This window comes from Sardina pilchardus, chromosome 18 (assembly GCF_963854185.1).
Source record: "Sardina pilchardus chromosome 18, fSarPil1.1, whole genome shotgun sequence".
Lineage (NCBI taxonomy): Eukaryota > Metazoa > Chordata > Actinopteri > Clupeiformes > Clupeidae > Sardina > Sardina pilchardus.
In genome coordinates, this window is record NC_085011.1 from 16,797,479 (window position 1) to 16,818,423 (window position 20,945).

The window sequence follows — 20,945 nt, forward strand, 5'->3', positions numbered from 1 at the left end:
ACAATAACAGTACAGAGAGCACATTTTTAAAATGCATTGATCTGTCTGATCATTTGATGTCTGTCCGCAATACATACTCAAAGAAGTCAATGTCAAAATCAAGAGTTAAGTGGCTAGCCATCGATCTTTACTTTGGCTGTAAAGGATATTACCTTGTAATCTAATAAAATTCAAATTTATCGAATAAAATACCAATTTGATCCATATCTAATATATACAGTAAATGCAAATGCATAACAACAGTATAATACTTATTCATCTGACTGATGCTTCTGTCCAAAGCAACATATGCTTATTACATATACAGTAGGCTATTTGTCTTGGAGCAACTCAGAGTTGAGTGCCATACACAGAGGCTCATTAGTGGCAGCCAGGAATCGAACCCACAACTCTCTGGCTATGGCATACTAACCCAGCTCCCTGCCAACTACACTACCATTGGCCTTCACTTCACTCTCATCTAATGAATGTAATAACAATCATTTCTCTCCAAAAAAATTCATGCTGACTTTCTCCACATACAAATGTCACTTACAAATGCAAACTCCATTTCCTTCTCATGTCATGTTCTTTTTTTTTTTTTTTTCCTTTTTAATGAGCCAGTCACAGTAACACAATGCCCGCTAAAAGCCTGCAAGAGTGTTCATTCTATCATGGCAGAGGATAAAAGAATGATTAAAAAACTAACAAAAAAAAAAGGACCAGAAAAACATGACTCTAAATGTCAATTGTGAGATAATCATACTGGGAAGGTTACATGGAGAACGTTCAATTATGCTCTCAACAATAACATTATGAAGTTGTGTTGTATCTTCATTAACATTCATAGAGTGTGCCTTCATAGTCAATTTTGCAACACTTTCACCTTTCACCAGCTCAAGCAGGTTACAGCCACTGTCACCCTCACTCTCCCACTCAGCTAGAACTAAACTGCTCCCAGTTTAGCTGTAATCAGAGCCACATGGAATGACCCCACTCCATATTTTTTTTTGCTGCTAGTTAATTTAAATGACTTATTTTCAATTACCATTTATTTGTTTGTTTTTAAACGCTGCATTATGTTACTGATGAGGGGATATAAATGCTATATCACAATCTGTTGTGCCGTTGTATTGAATATCAGTATAGCTGTGTAGGCCTCTGGCACTTTTCCTGTAACTTGCCTTGTGCCTGCAACTGAATCATTCTCAAAATATTCTCGGTATGACAGACTCCCCTCTGTAGTAGTGCTAGAGTTTGGAGTCCAGCCTTCCACGCTGAGTTAGATTCTCAGTTCTGAAAGCCAGCCCAGGATACAGCAGGCAGCAATACAGCAAGTGCTGCATTTTTATTGTGCTCTGTGAAAAACTTTAGTGAAATTGACAGAACATTGCTAGATGCTATCACCAGTCATTCACAGAGAGATGTGGAGGGAGTTGCACCCCCAATCCCCCTACCCCTGCCTGTAGGGGTGTTTTGGTTAAATCTGTGTGGAATCTGGTTAAATCCTATGTGAATGTGGCAAATTGGGTGAAGCCCTGATCCTTTGGTCCATATTTATTAGATGTGCTTTCCTGTGTCAGTGTGATGTGTCAGTTACCAGTAATCAAATTCTCCTCCACTCTCCCACTTGCTTTCACCAGACATTTCAACAAGACAACCTACTGTATGTGATTATGAGTCTACAAGTAGTTTTCAACTAGACACCATGTCAAGAATAAAAAAGCTTATCAAAAAGGATCAAAAAGAGCAAAATTCCTACAGTCCCAGAATGTGATTTGCAGAAACCATATCTGAACCAAATGAGTGTGTGAACAGAACACACACACACACACACACACACACACACACACACACACACACACACACACGCACACATTCATAACCTAGAGAGACATTACTCTGCACTCAAAAATGGCAGACAACTTTCCAAACAAATGAATAGTGGGCATCTTGAATCGTTTCACTTTAAAGCTGGCATTGAATGGTCCAGTGGATGATGGAGGACCTTGATGTTCACGTAGAAGGTACCGGTATGCAAGGTTGGTCTATCATTTCACAAGCCCATTTACAGTATAACCATAAAAACATATGGCCATTATAGCAGATATCTAGCGCCCCTTCATGCTTATCTTGCGCCCACATAGATAATTAAAGGGACACTTTACCGATTAGTATTAAGCTTTGTATCTTTAGAAAACCAGTCATGTTTTTGAATGGTCGTGCATCATTCCCTCAGTTTTCCTTGATATGGGAGAAATGTGGATTTCAATGTTGGACTTCTAAATCATAATTTTACATCATTGAAAGCAGGAAGTCTTATTCATGGGTTTCATTAAAATCCATATTTCTCCCATCTCAAGGCAAACTGAGGGAATGATGCAAGACCATTCAAAAACATGACTGGTTTTCTAAAGATACAAAGCTTGTGAAGTGAAGTGAAGTCTTCACGAGAAGTGTCCCTTTGAGCATTACGCTCATTGGCAACCTTGCAGCCAAAGACCATTCACAATAGGCTCCAGCAACTTCTACCTGAATCTCCAATGCAAAGAGGTAAGGTAAACATGTGGGGTGGGGTGGGGTGGGCTGGCTTGCGTCACTGTCTGTCTTTGTTCAGATTCACCGTGGTCATTTCAAAGTCTGAGATTTGCATATGAAGGGGGAAAGAACTGTGTTTCCGGTAGCGTTATGGTCACGCACAAACTCTTATTCAACAAAGCCAATGTTACTTTTCTTATTCAACAAGCCAATTTTCCATTCATGTCATCTTTAAAAGCAAAAGCCCCCACCACAGTCTACCCATACATTTGAAAATGTCTCTGAGGATGATAATCAAATCAAAATCTGTAGGGACTGGCATAATATCCAGAATGGATGTGGCCATGGAAAGGTGCAGAACCCCAGCTGTCTTTTTCAAGGCAACCACTGCTTGTCAAATGGAGTGGTTTTGTGTTTGGAGATGAATGGAGATACATTCTGTACAGTATAAATAAATGGAGTGGGAGATTGATGTGACCTAGGTATCAGTCATGGGAATAACAGCTGGAAAACATATTGGCTTGGATACCTTGAGAGTTGCTCAGACTTGGGCATCTGGCGTTCAGTTAATAACACCCTTATACAGTGTGCATCTACAGTTGCTGCCTCTCATGCTTTACAGTTGCGCCTGAGAATTGTAATTCCTATGATGTCTTTTTAAGACATACAGTTGCTGAGTAACTCTGTTCTGAGAACCAGGGAAAATATTTTGTTCTGATTCAAATTCAAATGAGCTACTACTATTCTGAAGCATTGGCGGTAACTCTGGTCTGTGGAAGCTGCTAACAGATATCTTGAAGACGTAGGGATTAAAAACTATTCTATACAGTATAGCTTAAAAAACTCAAGTCCTCTTTTGTAACAAAACAATGACATAAGGAAAGAAAAGAGACTACCTCTGCCTTCAAAATCCTGAGCAGAATGCATGACGAGATTCTAGAGCGCTTCACTCTAAAAGATCTTTGGACCAAACAGCAAAGATTCTTTAGAACATTCTAGGTTCATCAACCATCTCTGGCATCAGTCAGTCAGCACACGCCCAGATGAATCAAAAACGTCTTGACAAAACCAGTACAGAGTGTAAGGTTGAGGAGCCACCACACACAGGGTATGCTATGCCCAAGCCTCTACCCATAGCACCAATAGAATCATCAGGTTTGTATCAGATAAACACGTACAGTATGTATACACATCAGGTATACATGTATGGGTGTAAGGAGTGCCATCATACAGTTGAGTATGCACTCGGACCGCCAAACCAATGACCCTTTGGCGTTGTGGTCAAGCTGCAGGTCTGATACCCTGGAGACTCGGGTTCAAGGCTGGTTGCATTGACTGCTCTCTCATTTCACTGCAGTATGCATCAGGTAGGCAGGTTTCATTATTCACGTCAATTTTATATTCATACTTGTTTTTATTCCTTACTGTGGATGTGAGTGTCAAATATGCATGCAGTGCTTATGCTTGATCTGTTTGAAGATTGTGCCTCTTGGTTTTGTATGTGCTGAAAGTGATTCTCAGGGGGGTGCCCTACATTTGCGCGGCTGTTATTCTACACTAATGCGATGGCAGTAAAGGCATTCTATTCCAGGCAACGAGTCAATGTGTTGATCATGAATGGCGGATAGTTAATTGTGCTGTACTTAATGGCACCTCTGCAGTGTAACAATGGCTATGTTATACAGTCTCCTTTTTTTTTTTAAAGTATATACTTTTTCAGTGTTTTATGCCTTCATTGATAATTACAGTGGAGAGGAACAGGAAGATATACAGTCTCCTTTGTTGTGAGCGTAATGTCTTTCATACATATGATGTGACTTCAAGTTATTGTAAATCTTTTTTGTAGTTTTTTTTTTTTTACTCTAATTCTTAGTATTTAGGTTTCTGTGTTTCATCTGAGTTGAGAACTGTAGGTGGTCTTCCCATTGTACTGTATAATGACTTCACAGGGGTTAGTAAATCTGTAGACAGCCTCTGCAGCCTGAACTGGCAGGAAATGCCTTTCAAACAAACTCTGCATACCGAACTCACATACATTTTTAATACTCGCGCTCAGCTTTACTACTTTTATACGGCCAAGCTAAAAAATCAGCCCAGAATTGCAGCAACAGATTTCATTTGTATGCATCTTGTGAGAAGCACCAGTAGCGGGCTGGGTTGGAGCTGCTGAGACAGTGACACACACAGATGTTCCCATACAGCTCGAGTTAAGATGCTGAGTGTTTGAGCTTGGATTAGAGGCGAGCCATTCAGCAGAGGTTTGACAGAGAAGTACTGAATGAAGAACATATCACACTGTTCCTGTGTGTGTGTGTGTGTGTGTGTGTGTGTGTGTCTGTGTGCGTGCGTGCGTGCGTGCGTGCGTGTGTGTGCGTGTGCGTGCGTGTGTGCATGTGTGTGTGTGTGTGTGTGTCTGTATCTGTGTGCATGTCTCTCTCTCTCTTTGTGTTTGTTTGTGTGTGTGTGTGTGTGTGTGTACCTGCTTGTTCTCACACACATCCTATATAGAGGCAGGAAATTGCAAAGAGGCATATAGGGCCTGTTGTGAAACTATAAGACAGCACGTACATAATGAAATCTGTATATGATAGGCACAGTGGGCCTATGCCACACAGCAGATTAACATAAACATACCATGGCTCTGCAAGGAGTTACGAGTGCACTTGAAATATAAATCCATACTTCCAGTAAACACAAAACTGTTTTATCCTAGGCTGATGATGAGGTGTCAGAGCACTTATGAGTTCATATCCCACACCTTCTATTCACCTCAGCAGTCAAGCTACGGTAATAGAGGGTTCATAATAACATGATCAGACATTCAAATGGTTCCAGTTCTATTTCAAGCGTGGTAAAATGTCCTAATTCATGGTAGTGGATTTACAAATGTAAAACACAAGTAAAGCTAAGGTACACACAGACAAATCAATTCCATTTAAAAAATCGAATGTCTTCTCATGCCCATATGTGAGAATGTTATAGCAGCAAAGGACTGTGTAAGCTATCTACAGTATATATTTATTTATTTAAGCCTTCATAATCCCAGAGCTCTTATGTTTTAATAATATTAAAATGCATCCAACCACGTCACTTCCACATGGGTTACGCAAAGAGTTTCACAGAATGGTGCAGAGAAACACAATTATTGATTTATAAAAGGCTGAAAAAATGCCACCAACTAGCAACAGACTGAACTATTATAATGATGTTCAAGTAAGTTACCAGTCGCAATAACCTTCGGCAAACTCAAGCTAAGGACCAATCAGACTATATTTTATTGTGCAAATATGCATACCTTTGCACAGTACAATTTTTTAACTATGTCCCTTGCGGATTTCGTCGGTAATTCCGGATTTAAAATAAACATACAATACGGTTTTACGCATCAAAACAGAAATGGAGCAAAATACCTCCAATTCAGCTTTCAGTACGGTCTGAACTGACTCACCGATCATTTTCCAACAAAAACTCACTTCCTGCTGCCTTCTGTCCTCGCCAAAGTCAAGTGGCTCTTGCGTTTTCTTTTTAATTGTGCCAGCAGTCACTCCAACTTATCGTCCAAGGGAATGTCGCGATAGCGATGCAGTGTCGGTAGGCTACTTAACGTGTGCTCATCTCGAGGACGCATTTTTTGCTGTTATAATGTTTTGTAGTTTCTTTGGTTTATATTAGGGACGAGAATGAACAGTGTGTTAGTTTGGTTTCGTCAACAAATAACTTCCTCAAAGAACGGCTCTCCTGAAGGATTGTAAAACAAGCAGGTAAATCATCCACTCAGGTGCTGATGGAAAGCGTAAATGGTTCCACTGCAATCACATGTAACGTGGTGTACAAGGAAACCATCTATATCTTAGGCCATATCGGAAATCGTTTAAGTGCTCAATTTGGTTCATATAACAATATATGTCCCAGTGCACTGAGAATACGCCAGCTATTTCCCTGTGTACAGCAGAACTGCCGCATCTGACAGTTAGTGGAATCTCCTTTTTAAAAACTGAGGGTGGGTTAATCTACACCAGGTTTCAGTACGACGTACAAATATTCAAACAAACTGGTGGAAGTTAGCTGTTGGCCACCTTCGTCCAGACCCTCAGACTGAGATTCTTATCGATAGTTCCACTTGAATGTCCCACGACTAAACCAAAAAAGGCGCTTTCCTCTCTCCGTTGCAACGCCATCGCTGCGCGTCTGCTGCAAGTACCATTTTAATCCAACGCAGTTCAAGCAGCCCATAGTAAATGGCTGCTAAGGCGGACACAGTGTTGTTCTACGACTGAATTGGGTCCGTTTCAGAGGAACATCTCTCTACCTTGATTTGAAATGAAATGAGGGCTATGTAAGTGTGAAAGGGTGGGAAAGGGGTGCCAGATGCAGTAGGAGACGTTCATACGTGCTTTCTCTTAGTGGCTGTGACGTGATATTGCAGCCCCGGTCCTGGAGCTCAGAGAGCGAGCAGGCGAGAAAGCGCTTTCCATCTCACTCAATGCTAAGTCAGGATCTGAACATCTCCCTGCCGCCCCGGTAAGGATTTTGTCTACCTGCTGCCGTCTGTGGAGAAAGCCAGGACAAGAGCAGATGATTCATCGAAGTACCCTCGCATAAATCTGAGTCGGTGGATTGTTTTTGCCTCGTTAGAACAGGCTGTTTCAATTGCGCTCTTTGCTCTCGGCGGGTTCCGTTTAGGTGGTGGAAAGACGGGAGATGAGCCAGACTGAAGTCTAACGCATTTTGTGCTGTTTGACCATCTTGTTGCGCTGGACTTCTTTCGTTGGCAATGGGAAGTATTGATTTGCGAGAAGCCAGCGCATTTTGTTATTTCTAAAGGATGTGTGCAAGTATGTGGGAAAAATAGCCATAGCTTCCGGAGTGTAAGGTGAGTATATTATTATTATTTTAATACTAATAATAATTATTATTAGTGGTAGCCTACTATTATCATTATTGTTATTATTATTATGATTATTGAGACATACAACCCGAACCATTATAAATGGGAAATATAATGGGCATGATCTAAACCGTGTCATTGGTCCTAGACGCATTTGAAATCAAAGTTACATGTTGAAGGAGGCACATCAGAAACCAGTTGTTTGAAAAGAATGTGCTGTATGTAATCTATATGAATGGTAATTTTATGGATACCATATCAACCGTTACACCCCGGTTAATATGAAGTAAATAGATGCTTTCCGTTTTTTTAAATAGGTGTAAAAAATGAGTTTTGGCGCCGTCTGTGTTAGATCAAATTTCGGTCTAAAGCCATATTTGATTATGTCAATCCTTATAATTGTTCTCAAAACTTGGATTTGAACAACCTAAAGCATGTTCATTTTAGACCTCTGAATCTACCCCAGCCACTCTCCCTTTGACTATCGGACTGGACATTGCTGCATGTCATGAATAGCGGTAGCCTATTTAATCCACTTCGTGAGGGGAATAAGGCGATAAAGCATCTGATGTAGCTTATTCGCCGAAGTGAGCGGTTAAAGAGTCGTTTCGTCCTGTCGAAACTGGCCCCGCGCTATAGACTATAGACGCAGTCTGCATCAACATTTAGTTAGATTGTACCTATAAGAGCTTACACCACAAAGAAATGCTCATGCGTAAAATGCCCAATCCCCAGTTTCAGGGAATCTGCCGATTCTCTAGACACCATCTTTTCACTACATTTTAACGCCTCCACACCGCTGTGACACCGCACACAGCTGCAATGCCTACAGGATTAATGCAATCAGGACATCGACTAGCATTTTCCCCCTGCTCTCCCTCTCGCTCTCCCTCTCTCTCTCTCTTTCTCTCCCTCTCCCTCTCCCTCTCCCTCTCTCTCGATGTCTAGTTGATGGAGCTAGCCCGACTGCAGAGACTGACAAATTACAGAAGTAACGAGTGTCACAAGCGAGATTTAGATTACACGAGCGGGACTGTCTTGAGACTGAAGCCAAATATAGGCATAAAAATGAAATTGACGGCTCTGACCTCAAGTCTTTCCATGACAGAAGACGTCTAGTTTGCGTTGCGTTTCATTTTGTCGCCTACTTTTATTGGACCGACCACTGTTGAATCGCACTATATAGCCTTGGCTATGACGTTTTCAAAGTCTTGACGTCGCTCCCTGTGTGGCAAACAAACCATTTACCACAATAGTTTATGAAAGTGGTTTACGTAAAAGTCTCCCCTAGTCGATCTCAGGAAGGTGATATGGCAGCCAAAGTCAAAATGATGTATTGCTGTTTAAAAAGCACCTGCGGTCAGAGAATAGGGGGCTACGTGGCAAAATACCAATGTCTTGTTGGTCAAAAGATGCCATGGCACTTTCAACATGAAATTTATGAGCACCTGTTTATTGATGCAATATAGATGTTTCTTTACATCGTCGATTTACATAGGCTACCATTGCTGTGCAGCCAAAACAAAGGCCAGTGTTCAGAGTCATTGGCTAATATGCTATGCCTTAATACACATTTACGAGTAGCCCAGTGACTCTTAATGTTTCGATGATTTTATAAGGGGAATCATGAACTGCTGCTATCTCTCTAGGTGGAGTTGCTAAGAATTATTATCTGAAATATATAGAGACCACAAGGTGGCAATGTTTATCCGAACTGTGTTTGACTCACTGTGAAAAGACGAAATAACCGGATAATAATAGCAAACCATTATTGCTAGATATTTGTTTTCTAGAAGAAGGGATACCATATAGAAATAAGGTATTCATGTTTAAATATGAATCAAATGGGATTTAGCATTTGGGATGTAGTTCATGTGTATGTGACTGACAGCTATTGTTCATTTGCGTGCCATTTTCCGTGTGCTTGTCTCTTGCAGGCCAAATGACATAGGATGAAGGCTATTCGTAACCTGTTGATTTATATATTTTCCACCTATCTGCTGGTTATGTTTGGATTAACTGGTGCCCAAGACTTCTGGTGTTCCACTTTGGTAAAAGGAGTCATTTATGGATCTTTTTCGGTGACTGAGATGTTTCCGAAGAACTATACCAACTGTACTTGGACGTTGGAAAACCCTGACCCTACCAAATACAGCATCTACCTTAAACTTTATAAACGAGACTTGAGCTGCTCAGAATTCTCCTTGTTGGCTTATCAATTTGATCATTTCTCACACGAGAAGATCAACGAGTTATTGAAGAGCAACGAATCTATCGTCTACCTTTGTGATTCTAAGCATATATATGTATTTTTGCAGTACGATAAGAATTTCGTGCAGCTCCGGCGGGTTTTCCCTTTCGATTACAATGGATTGACACCGAAGAAACCGGAGGAAGATCTGAAGTCAGTGGTGGAGTTTTTGGTTTTGAATAAGGCGAGTCCAAGCCAATTTGGTTGCCAGGTGTTATGTACGTGGTCGGAAAACTGCTTGAAAGGAGAAAAGGGGACTGTGGAAACTTGTGGAATGGTTAATGCAAAATGCACCTGTCCTCAACATTTGGGCGATGGAGATTCCGACAATATGCTCATGCTCAACAATGTAGTCTTGCCTTTAAATCCCCAAACGGAGGGATGCCTCACCCCACAACTGCGAACTGCGCAGGTGTGCAACCTTAGCGCAGAGGTGAAACGGCCTTTGAAGGAGGGTGAGTACATAGCCTTTCTTGGTGGAGCTAACTTAACATTCATACCGATTGAAGTGGTGTATATTAACGACGCACGTAATGTATGGATATCCCTTCCTGTACCCTCTCCCCTCCCGTTTAAAGCATGACTAGGTTGTTGTCCTTGAGAAGATTGAGCCTATGAAAAATTCTGGATGACAAATATCAATTGCATCGCAATCAGACGAACTATTGATTTACTTGTATCAGTTAGGCCTACTCCCATTATTTTTCTACCTTTAAACAAGCCTTACACTTTTCCTTATTATGAAAGACACAGTTACATTTTTCAGTGATTAGGGCAATATGGACAGGTAGCCTAAGCCAGGTTGTTTTCCCAAGGACAGCTTTCCATAATGTGGATAAAAAGGCAGTCAGCAGTGTTTAAATCCTAACGAATAAAAAGAAAACGTGTCGGCAAATGAAAATTAACACCGTTGGCACTGTCCATGTAGTCCTACCACCAGTTTTATTTGGTGTGTCTGAACGCATTTAATTGAAGCCTCACTAATTACCTGGTGTAAGCACACATAATCTCCATCAGTGTATGGGGGTTTTCTGACTTTGAATAGTCTGACTCAGTCGGAGCAGGATCTCATTTCCTGCCATGTAAATGTATAGAGAATCTTTAGTATGTCTGTGCCAACGACATGGTGCCAACCATACAGTGGATGAGGAGGCAATGAAAAGAAGTGTCAGATTTTAGATAACTGTCATAAACCTCAGTAGCTCTTCATCACTTAGCAATGAGGTGACGGTAGTGTTGGGGGAAAATATAGTCATGTCATCAGAGGTGTACCATAGCTGAAATGTAGATAATCTGATGAAGTATATATTTTGTCTGCAGGCTTTTTTTGTGTGTGTGCGAATGAAAAGTAAGCTAGGTTGCGCTGGCACTCAAGTGGGAATGGTCTTAGAGTCACTGAATGAGCTGAAGGTTGAAAACAAAAGGGTAAACCATGACTGTATTTAATCTCAAGGATCATATTCTCCTATTTTTGTGGAGGATTTCCCCCCAATTTAACTGAAGGAGTATTTTTACATCCCAGAAAATGTTTGTATTTTTTTTTTTTTTTTTTTGTTCTGTTTTTCAGGAAATGTTTTGTTAAAAGATGTTGTGCCATGTAAAATGTTGACTTTCTGAAAGTATTCTCTGTGAAAGATATTAGCACCCATAATAACTCCCCTTGCTAGTGGAGAGACCGGGGTTTGATGATGCTTAGAGAGACCCTGCTACAGGCTCCCAATGGCCTGATCTAAGGCCAGGAAACTTCTGGAGTTCTCTTCACTGCAATGGAAGTGGAGAGGAGGGGGCTCAGGTGTGGTGAAAAAAAAAAATCAGGATGCATAATGACAAATTAAATTTGTCCTCCTCCCACAGTTAAGAAAAGAAGTAATACATCAAGAGGTTTTAAATCAAAGAAGTAACCCCTTGTGGCTTCCACTTTATTCTGTCCCTTGAGAGAATGAGTGCCATCTTAGATCAGACGAGATGGCTAGGTGGGGTATTATGGAGGCTAGCTTAAGCCTCAGTAGGCCTCTTTGCAAATCCTGAACATGTAAATGAGCCGACTCCATTTTTTCTCCTATTTCCCTCTGACTGTTTTAATGTTTGCACAGCATTAGGCATAGAATGAAGTTGTAGCTCATCGGCTTCTAATTGTAAGTGCGAAAGCAAACATCTGCCTCGATTTTTCCCTTGGTACCTAGAGTGATATCATTTAGGTGGAACAGTGAGTTGTCCTCCTCAAATGAGAAAGCATCAGCAAGTTCTAAATCGTGCTTTTAATGACACACAATCTCCCCCCTGGTCTTACGTCAAGATCAAACTTGTTTTTTTTTGTTGTTTTTTTGGATAACACAGTATGCATCTGGTATAATTGTATTCCTCAAATGAAACATTGCATATAATTATCTACGTGTTAATAATAGCATATGTTCACAGGCGTTATTTATTTATTCACCCATTTATTTATTTAGAGAATATGGTCGAAAAGCTTCTATTTATAGGGCGTGTGTGTGTCTGTGTGTGTGTGTGTGTGTGTGTGTGTGTGTGTGGATACACGAGTGCATGCATGTGTGTGTTTGTGTGGGGGAGAAGAGTCTAAATCCTTTTTCATCTGGATAGCCGGTAGATCACGACTGGATTTAAAGGAGAGTACCACGTCCTGTTCCATCACATTAGCCATGCCGCTCTCTCTCTCTCCCTCTCCCTCTCTCTCTCTCTCTCTCTCTCTCTCTCCCCCTCTCCCTCTCTCTCTCTCTCGCCCGATGGAAAATCAGGCATCACTATGTGTCGCTCCAACGTATCTCAAGATAGCCCAGTGGGATGGAGTTGTTTTGATCTGTTGATCAAATACATCGTGAAAGGATCAACAAACCTTGTGATGGTGTCACTCTTTAATGTAGCATTGAAAGGGATGGTCCCTGAAAGCTTGATTCTTGTGGCTGCCGAACTGCTGTTGCATGAGGCAGTATTACTGAGCACATCCTCAGAATTTTTTTTTTCTTTTTATGAAGGCCAGCTGTATTTACATTGATGCACATTGTACATCCAGGAGAAAACCCTACGTTTTCTGGCTAATTAACCCCTTCATGACTCACTGTCAGAGTTATCCTGGTGAGATTTTTGGAAAAAATGTGATATTGACCTTTTCACAATGGTCATATGAACCCCATTATTCACAGTCACAACCTCCCCTCAAGAACTTGTCGTCCTCCAGCTAAAGAGACATTTTTCTGACCATCATTGTCCAGGGACAGTTTTGTTGTGTTGCGTTGTGGTGTGGTGTGGTGTGGTGTGGTGTGTTGTGTTGTGGTGTACTGAGGGACAACCTTGGGTTTCATGTAGACATGGTCTTTGACAGTTTTACACGTCTGCGCCATGCACTAGTCATACAGCCTTGAAATGAATTATTTGTACTATAATAGTCTCTTTTTTTCTGACCTTGCTGCGTGAAGAGATATATACAGTATATATATATTTGCTGGCATTTACAATTTACAGCAATGAACCATCTTGGTCTTAAAGGACTTGTGATACTGTACAGTATATTATGAAAATGCAAGCCTAAGAAGGCTTACTGTATTATATCCGTAGTCATACTTAGTTAAGCAGACTGGAACATATTTGCCCAGTTCGTAGCTTTGTAGAACTTAGAGTGACCTCAAATTCTTTCACATAGCTTAGGTATTGATGCAATATGTTTTTGTGCAAGGAACCATCCTGGTTCTTTAGCCATTGGTTGCGGATCGACTCAGTTCTTTTATAGCCCATTTTCTCCATTTTAAGCCGTTCTGACACTTCATGTGGAATTAGATTCAGCTCCACCAAATTGTCCCACTTGCATTAGTCACAAATGAATCTGGCCCAAGCAAAAAGGGGAACATCTTGAGGCATTGTCTCATTATATGACACTCTGTGCATGCCTGCCATTGGCTATTATAGGTTTATATATTTATTTATTCGCCATCCCGGGCCCCGACAACTCGCCAGATGCTGCTTTCGAGAAAATAAGGCGTTACGTATTTCATTGTGTGAGAGGCATTGTGTCACCCGGTCTCTTTGCTTAACGGAGCTTCAGGGCTTTGCTGAGGTCTGAGTAATGGCAAAGACTGGCATTAATAAAGTCAAATAGACCGCCACGTTCTCCACTGGGCCATTCCTATGAACTCAACTTGGAGTGGCTGTCCCCTGTCAAACCCACAGGATGAGAGCAGTTGCAAAATTATGATACATTTGCACATTTGTTCTTTGCAGAGAGACTGCAGTAATTTGCTGTGTAATAGCCACATTTTTTATGAAGCGCATTACAGTGTTTTATGCAAATAAAAAAAACAACAAAACAAACTGTATTGACCGAGGTGCCCAATGGACCAATGAATTGGGCTTTAATCATAAAGGAGAATGAAGAAAATAAATGCATTCCCATGTATAGTTTGCCCCCGTGAATTAACCTCATGGCTGAAGAAATTGAGCATAATCATTGCATATACTGTACATGGGTTGATACGTAATATGATAGTAAGCATATATTCAGCGAAATGTACTGTATATACCATGGTTAATAGGCAGTAAATTAAAAATGTGTCAATATGCGCATATCATTGATGTGCTGGAGTAGAATTGAGTAGTGTGTTGATGTTGCAACCTTGCCATGACTGTCTTGGGAATTTAAGATTGACATGAAACTTCAGCGTTGTATCCAAGGCAATGACATGAGTGATCTGCTTCTATTCAAGTAGCATGAATGGGCAAGTTCACATTCAAGGATGGATGTTTGTATGGTGGTCTTTTGTGATTCTTTGGTAATGAATCCGCCTTTTTGACCTTGTTGCCATTATATATTATACACACCAACCTTACCAAGGGCAGAGGTTAGGAAACACACGTAACTGTAGATTTGTCTACAAAGTCAGTGTAACCAGTGGGCGCAATGCCACATAATAAAAAAGACATCTTGAAACAGGAAGTGCTGTGTGTACCTATGAGAGCAAGGATACAAGCAAGTCTCCTTTAATATGGCAGCAGCTGCCATAAAATGTCCTAGCACTGCGGCACCACCGCATGGCGTGGCCTTTTATTCACTTTGGATCTGAGTCAAGCCACTCAGTAGTCACCCTTCATTATGCTCAGCCTCTATTGTTCACGGCCCTCGCTGGCCATTTTAGCTCCAATCCCCAGAAAGACGGGAGAGCTGCCTAAATGCTTCGTGTATATTTTTTTTTTGCACATTTTTTATTTTTTTTTGAAGGGATCCGTAAAAGTCAAATGTTATGGCGCCACTAAATTTAATACAGATAAGTGACTCCCCTTGTCTGGGGCCATCATTTGAATTGCCAATCTGATCTTCCTTGTCTTGTCCTGGGGATGCTAGTGAACCATTTCTGTGTTGAGAGAATGTCCATATGATCATGTGGCAAAAGTACGGTTGTACTAGTAAACAGAAATGGACACACAAATGATCACATACTGGGCATTTACAGTAGCCATCGTTTGTTTATTTTATAATTTGATGACATGTTGGACATTGGAATAGTGATGGTACCACTGCTGATGTTAAACAAGGCTGTTCCTTTCCATTCGTGCTTCCCGAAGTGTCATGCATACTGACCACTTGAACTGCCAATATGCCTACAAATTGGCATTTGAATTGGATGAAGTAGTGGTGGGTGAAACACTGAAATATATTGAGGAAGATCGACTGAGAAATTTGATAATCTGATGTATAGTATGATAAGTCATTCCTTGAGGGGTTGTTGAGGACAGTTAGATCTTCCTGACTAAATTACATTAATACACAGGATTAGATGTTAAAATCCCTTGTGCCAAAATCCAAGGCAAACACACATTAAGAAGCCCCTGTCCAAAATTAACTTAAAGAAGCAGGCTAACCACCAACCTGTTAACCAATGGTCACAAACACAAGACAGATGGCCAATCCCACAGCAGTATATGGTACACAGCATGTCATTGGAGTTATCAAGTGGGCACCCAATTCACCGATGTTTCGTTAAGTTAGGCCCACGACACCTCATGAAGGCTTAACAGTGAAACCAGCGTCCTGGAGACACTCCCCTCCATGCTGCCACCATACTACCACATTGCAACAAACAAACCAGCTAGTTTAGCTTGTGCTACGCTACATGCTACCACCACATGCTGCCTCCATATTACCACATTGCAACAAGCCAACACACCATACTACCACATTGCAACAAACAAACCAGCTAGTATAGCTTGTGCTACGCTACATGCTACCACCACATGCTGCCTCCATACTACCACTAGTTTAGCTTGTGTTACGCTACATGCTACCACCACATGCTGCCTCCATACTACCACATTGCAACAAGCCAACTTGCTTGTCTTAGCTTGCGCTACATGCTACCACCCCCATCACAAAATAACCAAATACTCTTAACTATCCTAGGCATGGTCCGTCCCGTCGGTGTGGACTGAACCATACACTTAAAAACCATAAACCTAGGCACCGTGTCTCAAACACAAAACAAATAAGCCAGCTAACTTACCTTACCCCAGGAAGTAGAGTTTCTCCTTACCCACAACCATTCACTTGCTCGTTCTGCTGCCAAAGACATGTTACTAACCACTTGCCTTAGACTTCGTCCACGAATGCCCAACTCAGACAGCAAGCCAATAGCAGATCTGGCCACAAACCCTCGTGCACCAACTTCAATAGGCCTTAATCTCACACTCCAACCTCGCTGCGCTGCCTCCTCTGCTATTTCAGTGTATTTTGCTCTCTTTAACTCATTGGCCTCTTCTACTCTGTCTTCCCAAGGAACAGTTAACTCGACCATGTAAACCACTTTCTCTCTATCTGAGAACAGAAGAAGGTCCGGTCTCAACCTAGTGCTCACTATATGCGAAGGTACTGCCATCTGCTGGCCTAGATCAACCTTCATTTCCCACCCCGCTCCATTAACCAAAGAGCCGTTTTTACACCTGGCCTTCGTGGAACGCTGTTGACCCCCCTGACGTACAAAGTTAATTTGCTTAACATCCTTACTTGCTGCTAATGAATTAACTTCTCTCCGCTTATCCTCAATTGCTGCTGCTAAGCATTTCAGTACTTGGTTGTGACGCCATGTATAGCGCCCCTGGGTGAGGCTTACCTTGCACCCTGATAGGATATGGTGGAGGCTGCCCACACACGAACAAAGTGTACATTTATCATCCTCACCAAACCATTGACTTAAGTTCTTGGGAGATGGGAGCACATCATATGTAGCACCTAATATAAATCTAATCCTGCCAGCATCCATGCCACATAGATCTTTCCATTTAATCTGCTTTCCCCCCCCCCCTTCCCAGTTTACCCACTGCCCTTGTCTTGCCTGTGATACTGCCTTGGTACATCTAACAGTTTCCTCCTGCCTATGCATTTCCTCCACAACCATTTTCCTCCTTTCTCCTGCAGAAGCCTTGCTCCACAAAGGTTTACTTATGTCTAAACCTAGACCCCCCCGCCCATGCTGCACATGACCCATTATGTCTCTATGCCTCAATGCTGATTGAGCTTGCTTAACTGCCTGCTCTGGGTTCCACTTCCTCCCTGCCTTAACTGTAGGTGCAACTTTCCTCACCACTGGGTCCTTAGACTGAGTAAGAGTCATTTCCAATCTAGCCTTAGCACACTTAAATTCTTCTGTCAGACTAGATATTGGCAACTCTACAATGCCCTTCCCGTACAAGGCTACACTGCTTAAGCAGCGAGGCACTCCAAGCCATTTTCTCACAAAGGAATTAATCATTTTTTCTAACCTTTCAACCTTTGACAGAGGAACTTCATAGACTGTCAATGGCCACATTAGCCGGGGCAATAAGCCAAACTGCAAACACCACAATTTAAGCTTACCTGGTAGTCCTGACTTGTCAATTTTTGTAATACCTTGCCTAGTGACCTGTCTTAATTCTTCAACCTGTACCTTATCATTAAGGCTTGCATCATACCATCTTCCCAAACTCTTCACTGGCTTATCCATAACTGTGGGCATCACCTCCTTATCAATAACAAACTTCTTATCTACTACCTTCCCTTTGACAATTGAGAGACTCCTAGACTTACTAGGCTTCACCTTCATTCTAGCCCACTGCAGATTGCTATTTAGCTTATCCAATAACCTGTTGGTGCATGGGACGGTAGACGTCATAGTTGTCATGTCGTCCATGAAAGCCCTAACTGGGGGGAGGCGTAGCCCTCCCTGCAATCTCTCCCCACCCACCCATTTTGATGCCCTAATAATGACCTCCATTGCCATTGTAAAAGCAAGTGGGGAGATGGTACATCCCGCCATAATCCCTATATCAAGCTGCTGCCACCCTGTGGTGTACTCCGAAGTAGTAAAACATAGTTGAATATCCAAAAAGTATGCTTTCACTAGGCTTTTAATGCTACCTGGAATTCTAAAACAGGATGTAACCCTTAATGACACTTCTGATTGGTGCTGATGAGGACTTATTTGGCAAGGTGACACGAGAGCGGATGTTCATCATTTCCTTGGTGTGAAGAGGCAGCCCCATGGGTACGGAGATCCGTTACATAATAATAACGTGAAGAATAATGTGACATTGTCTGATTTTCTTTTATCACACTCGGTTGAGCCGGATACATTCTGATGCAATTGAATACTTGCAGTAATTCATAGATAGAAACCTGCACCAGCAAATATACATTTGTGTCACATCAGATATCAGAAATAAGATCATTTAAACATGAACACATTGCTGAATAACTAAATTACCAAGAAAAAAATAGAAAAATTGAGGCACTCCTATTCAGTAAAAAAAGCCTTTAATACAAAAATGGCTACATGCCAACGCGTTTCAACACTTATGTTTTCATCAGGGCATCAAACTAAATGACCAAACTCCGTGTCCCCAAGTGCACCAAGTGGTGTGAGGTCCCAACAACATACAGCTGTTCGTCACACACTTTTGACGGCTTCTGTTCTCCTGTATATCTGCATTGGCCCACTTGAATGCGCAAACAAAAGAGGTGGCGTTTACAAAGAGCCCTTGCAGCTGTGTTCATTCAGCTCTGCCATACAGTACATCCCATTTCGACTTCAAAGCCGCCGCGCGCGCTGGCACCCACAACAAGGGTGTCACACGAGGAATTAACAGGCTTTGGTGATAACACAAAATGCTCTTCGCATTATTATGTCAGGTTCCGACCTCTTCTTTTTGAGGTAATGTGGCTAAATTACGCTCAATTTAAAGTCTTTATGTACAAGCACTGTAAGTGCCTCTTCACATGTTAATGACATGGCAAGGAAAGTTGTATTTTGTTAGAGCATTTATTTAGCTGTTTTTCAGTGCATGAATGTAAAGCAAAGTAAAGTGAGATACCGAAGTAAGGCTTTACGAGGGAGAAAATCCATTTCTTTAAGGGTCAGCACTATTGATATTTTACAGAAACACACAGAAACACACACACACACACACACACAGTGCAATAGTAGTACTTGCTCATGCATAATTTATTAAGCAAGTGAAAGAATAAACAGATTATAGACAGTGCACCAAAACACTGCTTTCATGCCGTTGACAGCTGAATGAATACGTTTTGATTACAGCCTACAGCCTGCCGTAATAGCCCAGTCAACTGGTTAAAACAACACTTGGTTTCACTGTGTGGATGACAATGCATTATTAATAACTTTTCAGCTCTGCATTCACCATGATACCCTCACTGTACCCTTCAAAAGACCAAACAGGGTAACGGCAGACAGTAGACGTGATACAAATGAGTATGAACGAGCCGTTGGAAGGACACTGGTCACAAGGCACGATTGAGGCAAGTCTAATAGGCTACCTCCATGCTTTGGCCATAGCAGCCCCGTGGTGGCCCGCTGCTATTTCAAGAATGGATGTGCTTCGGTAGAGTTCACCAGAGCTGCGGTTATAACACGGCACCTAAATCACAGTCCCTCGCATGTAAACACAAGATGCTATTATGGTAGGCCTTACAAATCGCTGCTGCCCATTCAAATGCTATAGGTAAACTGCTGCATTGACAAATTCCGCCATAATGCTGCTCGGATGATGGCATTACCTTGACTAATGTGTTTCAGGGGTATAAATTTAGAGGATCGGAGGATGGCATTTAAAGATTGTCCCTACAATGACTTGCCATGGTGAAATATTAGTTTTGGGTGTAGTGTGTATTGTGAGTTTACATATTATTAGTCTATTGGATGGTTTGATTTCCTCCATAAATTTGTCTTGGCAGTAAAAACTCTACAATGCGTCGAATTACAATGCTCTGTGAGCCATAGCTTTATCTGTTTTAAATATTAAAAATTGAAGGTTCCCAGTGTGCCGAATGAAGCTCACGCTGCATTATTTAAACATGGTGATAAATTCATCATAAATATTCATTTGCCATTATTTATCTAAAATATAAGTAATGAGCCCTCTTCTTGCATTCATGGAGGACTTTAATCCTGTGGTGTCTCTAGGGGTGTTGTGGAATCGTCTTAGCACACTTTCACTTAATAGTGTGCAGTCTGTTTGGTCAGCCATTGGACTGAGAAAGCCTTTGAATTTGCTTATTCTTTTTTGAAAACCTTGTTTATCTTACGGGAAACATAAACTCAAGGTCTGTGAGTTGATCAGAGACATATTCCTCGTCAAGACTATACAGATACAGCTGTAGCCTCCGCTTTGCTTCTCTATAGTCATAACTGATATTTTCACAGTCGTTGAATTGAAGCTCTTCACATTACAACTTTTCTTTGTGATCAAGACTCCATCACAGTGCAAGGCCTACACACACACACACACACACACACACACACACACACACATATATATATATATATATTTAAATTAAAGTTGATTTAACTTAATCTGAACTTAACTTGAACTTTATTTGTTTAACATGCAATTGACTTATTATTGTTTGAGGAAGTTTGACATGATTTTATAATTGGCTTTTACAACTGAGAAATAAGCCTAATTCGTCATGCAGTTCCATAGACTGGCATTCTCATTTACAATTTAAATACTTCTGAGTCATTATGTAAACTCACATTGCATGTAGTAGGCTATATGTGTGGTTAAACGCCGGCGCTCACCGAACACGTACGCGCCACGACGCAACAAGAAAAAAATTAGAACTCCCATACCGCTGAACACCATTTCCGGTGGGTGCCGCTCCTAAGATGTACAATGCAACATTACAGAATGTACAAAATGTGCCGTGGTAGTTGGTAGTTGCTGTGGTAGTCAAAGTGTTCAGTATTCTAGAATATTCAGTATTTTAGCTTCTAGAGGGTGACTGGGCAG

At 41.4% G+C, this 20,945-nt stretch overlaps 1 protein-coding gene across 1 annotated transcript in view; it reads left to right on the plus strand.

Moving 5' to 3' along the window:
- Positions 1-7,085: 7,085 nt before the first annotated feature.
- adgrb3 (adhesion G protein-coupled receptor B3) overlaps positions 7,086-20,945 on the plus strand; it is a 161,197-nt gene continuing 147,337 nt past the window's right edge. Inside the window, 2 exon segments of the mRNA XM_062519914.1 lie at positions 7,086-7,390; positions 9,343-10,111. Coding sequence (XP_062375898.1) covers positions 9,358-10,111 — 754 coding nt within the window. The 5' untranslated portion in view covers positions 7,086-7,390; positions 9,343-9,357.